This window comes from Myotis brandtii, unplaced genomic scaffold (assembly GCF_000412655.1).
Source record: "Myotis brandtii unplaced genomic scaffold, ASM41265v1 scaffold19, whole genome shotgun sequence".
Lineage (NCBI taxonomy): Eukaryota > Metazoa > Chordata > Mammalia > Chiroptera > Vespertilionidae > Myotis > Myotis brandtii.
In genome coordinates, this window is record NW_005357075.1 from 1,108,768 (window position 1) to 1,113,748 (window position 4,981).

Consider the following 4,981-nt stretch of genomic DNA (forward strand, 5'->3'; position numbering starts at 1 on the left):
GCGCCCCCCGCCCCCCAGAGCCACGCCCCTGGAGAGGATGAGGGCGGCTCCCTCTGGCCGGGACGGGGTGACCAGGTCTCGGTGTTCCCACACACCGCATTTGTTTTGATCTCGCTGCCTTTCCGCTGTTCCCGCGGCTCTGACACCGGTCCCAGGAGCCCGCACCCACTGGCTCCCGCCGACGTCCCTGACCATCCCTTCTCCCCTCTCCCCGGCCTCCGTGCGCGCACGGGGCCGGGATAGGAAGTGAGGTACTCCCTGAATGATCACAGCTAACAGGGAAGTCCCTGGCTTGGCTCAGGGACCCCAAGCCCCAAGCCAAATAGCAAAGAGGCATCGGGCTAAGTCAGATCTATTTTGAGAGCGATCAAGTATAAATTAGGAAAATATGAAAACATTCACTGCATTCCTACTAGGGGTAAGATTGGTGTCCTGCGGCCACCATGCACTAGAGCAGCGATTTTCAACCGGTGCGCCGCAAGAATGTTTAAAACATGCAATCCCTGACTATTTAGTCAGGAGCACTGACCTCTTTCCCCTTAGATTGTCAAATTTAACAAATGACAATAGCCCTCTGGTGTGACTGCCCTGTAGTGAACCATAAATATATAGGTCATATAATAGAGTTGCATCTTATTGGTCACGCATAATAAGGTTGCATCTGATTGGTTAATTCTTGGTACCAGAAATCCTTATGTATAAGTATGGGCCACCTGACTTTTTAAAAAATCACTTTGGAGCAAAAAGGGTAGATAATTACTATTATTTCTTTTTATTTTGAAATCAATCAAAACTATACCTATTTTTTTTACCTGATTGGCAAAAAATATATGTTTTGATGTGCTGCATGAGATGAAAATCGCTGCACTAGTGTTTTCCAAGCGCATCATTCAACTCAAAAGTTGAGAAGGGAGGGAATGGAGAAAAGATGAAACAATTTTTTTAAAATGTCTACAATCATTGATGCCATTACGTTTATCTTTTCTCAATTCAGTTAATGGGCTATCCTGGTTGTGGTGAACCAGCAGGAAACAATATCACAGACCAACAGCGGAAGGAGCGCTGTTTCGGCTGCGGAGAAGCTGAGGAGAGAGGCTGCTGGCTGGCTCCCAGTGTTTGGGGGCTGCACTGGCACAAGGGGGTCCGTTAGGTGCACACTTGGAGGTGGATGCAAGGTTTCCAAGGAAGAGCTTTTAAAGGATCACAGGGGCTCCGAGTCTGCAGGTGTGGGGGAGGCACCTTTGTAAAGGCACGTATTGCACTGAGCAGGGAGCTGAAGGAGATCCCCTCTGAGGCCCCCCAAGACTCAGTGATTCTCCTGGAAAGCTGGGAGGGTGGGGGAAGGACAGTAGCCCCACTCGGAGAACACAGCTGTGACAGGAGGGCTGGTGGCAGTGCATGTGCCCTCCTGTGAAGCTTAGACACCCTGGTCACCGTCCCTTCCCTCCCCCGGGGACAAGAGCTGCGCCCCTTTCCCTTGTCGCCAGTTTTGCTCCCCACCTGTCACGGTCCTCGCGGCCAAGAGGGGCCACGTCTCTTCCATGTTCTTCCTTGCTCTCCAACGATGGTGGCGCCGAAGATCTTCCAGTTCCAGGAATCCTGGTCATGCCCCCCTCTCACCAGCAGCGAGCTTCTCTTATTCTCTAGGGCTCTAACCTGGACTCCAAGATAAATATTTAATGTAGAGGGTGCAACTGAGCTGACCAAGGTCCCCACTTCCTGCTTCTCACAAGGCTACCAGCGTCATCTCTATGGGAATAGGGAGCCAGCACACAGCGTTGTAGGAAGCGGCACAGGCTGTGCTGGAGCCCGGAGCTTTTCTCTGGGGCCGGTTTGACCTCTGCCTGTCTCCTGTCACCCAGGCTCTGCCGGGCTCACACCTCTCTCAGCTCGGAGCCTGCTTTGCTCTGGCGCCCATGGGAGTCACTCTCCTTCCCAGAGTCTTAGACTATGGGCTCAGCCCAAGGAGAAGCTTTGCAAGGCCCCCCACCCTGCTCCCTGATGCCCACCAGCCACAGAAGAGAGGATCAGAGATCAGTGGGAACAGAAAGCATAAGGCACCATGACCAGCACTTTTTCTGCCCGTATTTAGAGACAAGAATCGTTCCTCTTTGAAAAGTGAGAGATGAAAGGGAAAAAGCAGCAAAGTCCAGAGATTCAGCCCAGAACCAGGTGTCTGATTTCTTGACTCCTCCCTCCAGCTTCGGCTCTACTTGCTGCTGCCCCAGCCCGCAGACAGCTGGCATGGTTTAGTGAGAGGCTGGGGCTACAAGGCTGTGCTAGGTAACGCGGCTGTTGTCAGCAACAGAGCAGATTCAGATTCCTTTCATCCTAATGCATTATCTCCGGACTCCCTTATCATCTCACAGGCCCTCCCTCCGGGCCGGGCGACTCTTCCCCCTGACCCCCCTCACCCCACCCCCTGGCACTACCTCTTGTCAGGGGGCCACCTCTGCCTTCTCAGAGCCACCTGAGCCATAGTAAACACAGTTATGTAACTGCTCTGTTTTCCTAGCCATCTGATCCTGTCAGCCGTATGCCCCACCCCCATCCTTTTGTTCTGAGGATTACCCCCAAGACACCCAGTCAACAGAGGTCTGTCCATGTCCATCACCCTGAGGGGTGATTAGCCAAGAGACTACCAATAGATGTGCTCCGGGCCGGACTCTTCCCCCTGACCCCCCTCACCCCACCCCCTGGCACTACCTCTTGTCAGGGGGCCACCTCTGCCTTCTCAGAGCCACCTGAGCCATAGTAAACACAGTTATGTAACTGCTCTGTTTTCCTAGCCATCTGATCCTGTCAGCCGTATGCCCCACCCCCATCCTTTTGTTCTGAGGATTACCCCCAAGACACCCAGTCAACAGAGGTCTGTCCATGTCCATCACCCTGAGGGGTGATTAGCCAAGAGACTACCAATAGATGTGGCTCTTCCCAAGTGGGGCGGGGGAAGAGGGTGGCTGTACAGCTGTACAGGAATGCGGGTCACTGTGAAAACCAACCTCTGTCACCAAGAGGAAGGGTGAATGGAAATAGCACTGAAGTAATGTTTTATTGTAAGTGAGTAGGGTGAGCAGAGAATTCAGTTTTATTTCTCAAGTGGGAAAAAGGAAGCAAGGGATCCCAGGAGACATAAACCTGAACTCTCATTTCTTGAGGAGTGTGTTTATCTAGCACAGGGAGCCTGGCATTCGAGTGGCATGCTCAGATCTACCCTGAGCTGGCACCCGGCACTGTGCCCCAGCCCCCATATTAGACAACGGAGGGGTGCTGCTATTCCTTCTCCTCCACAGGGATGGACTCCGACACACTCTTCAGTTAGGCTTTAAGCGGGTTTTTATTTGTGCTCTCAGAAAAGTGCTCTCTTCCTGCCAGGAGAACTGAACAAGCAGACCAGAATGGATTAGCAAAGAAAGCACGGTTCCTTTCAAGGAGTTGGGACCTCTCTAGAGAGGAAGACCACATAGTGAGGAATTGAAACCAAGTCACTCAGCCACGACAGTACAAATCCTGACAATGTTTCATCCTCTGGGCTCCACCCCTTTCTCCTGGGTCCCCTCCTGATTCCAGCTCCTGCCAATACCAAGTTCTCCTGATGGCCCTCGTCCAAGCCAAACCTTCCTGGGAACAGAAACAACTGAAGAGGAACACGAGAGACCCACAGTGAGGCTTGGAGGACCTCCCTAAGCTGGCAACAGCATGACCTGGGCCATCTGGAATCCAAGATTTGGGGTATCGTCCCTGTAAGGAAAGGGATCTCTTGAGTGAAAAAATTCCCACTCCAGGTCAAGTGTGGGCAGCCAGGGTGAGTGAGTATATCTCCATGGGAATAGAGAATAAGGCTTCCAGGCCTGCCTTGCACAGACCTCCTTTCTATAGCACCCATGATGGAACTGGGATCTAGTCAGGCTCCTCAGTGTCAATCGCATGAATCCCCAAGGCTGTGAAAGGACTCGGCCTTTTGTCCAGTATCTAGTCTATCTCCAAGGAAGCCTCTGCCCTGACATCACCCGCCGCTCCCTCTCCCCTCCGTTTATAGAAGAGCACACAGCACCAGGCGCAGATGGGGTGCCTTGGAGAACTGAGCTGGAGGAATGAGCCTCTTTTAGTTCTCATGAAAGTAAGAGCAAGCGGCTGACAGCTCTTCAGAAAGCAGAGTTTAAAAGGCAAGGATAAATAAGTGATGACCTCAGAGGGAAGCCCAGCCAAGTTGACTCAGCCACAAAGGGCACACAGACCAGGAGCTGGGAAACTAGGTCTGCATCAGCTTCTTTCCTAGCGCGGGCACACTCAGATAAGGAGGATAAGAGGGCTGCGTTGTCGGCCAGTGGACATCGTGAGGTAGTGCTCTGGCCTCCAAACAAAGAATCGCCTTGTCTTCCCGCCGCCTTGAGTTCTGTGATGAACCTTCTCCTCAACTGCAGCAACATTATAAAGACGGCCTCATTTACCATTAAGTTACTAGCCCACTGCCTCAACATTGAAGACTTTTCCTAAAACCCGAAAGTCATGATACAAAAACAAGGCCATGCAATTACATAGAGCAGGCAAGGAAGTGGGACTGAATGTCCAGGGAGAGGTAACCGTGAACTTGCATGCTAATTCCTTATTTCCAGGCTTAAAAAAATTCTTTCTCATAACACTGGAAATAAGGGTAAATATGGCTTCATTTCATTGAATGTTTAGCTAAGCCAGGACGCCATTTATTGGGAAAGATCCCAAAATGCATACTTGGCTTCTTTGAAATTAGAAATCTAGGCTCGTTTCCTGGCCTATAAATTGTACTGTGGCCCCTGATGTCACTGTACTTACTTACAGTGAACTTGCCTCACTCAGGCCTGCAGGCCCTGGGTTCAGACTTCCTACCTTCACTGCATAACCGATAGAATTCCCTCCTGGACACGCTGTCTACTCCAAGGGCCCTGCGTGCTTTTTCTATCCCTACCCTGTTGTTACTCAGTGGAGATTACTTTTCCTTGTG

At 51.5% G+C, this 4,981-nt stretch overlaps 1 protein-coding gene across 1 annotated transcript in view; it reads right to left on the reverse strand.

Annotated features, from left to right (window-relative positions):
* The window catches only part of SORBS3 (sorbin and SH3 domain containing 3), a 24,675-nt gene extending 23,012 nt beyond the window's left edge, over positions 1–1,663 (reverse strand). Inside the window, exon 1 of the mRNA XM_014538303.1 lies at positions 1,501–1,663. Coding sequence (XP_014393789.1) covers positions 1,501–1,607 — 107 coding nt within the window. The 5' untranslated portion in view covers positions 1,608–1,663. The remainder of the gene's footprint in view (positions 1–1,500) is intronic.
* Between the last annotated feature and the right edge of the window lie 3,318 nt (positions 1,664–4,981).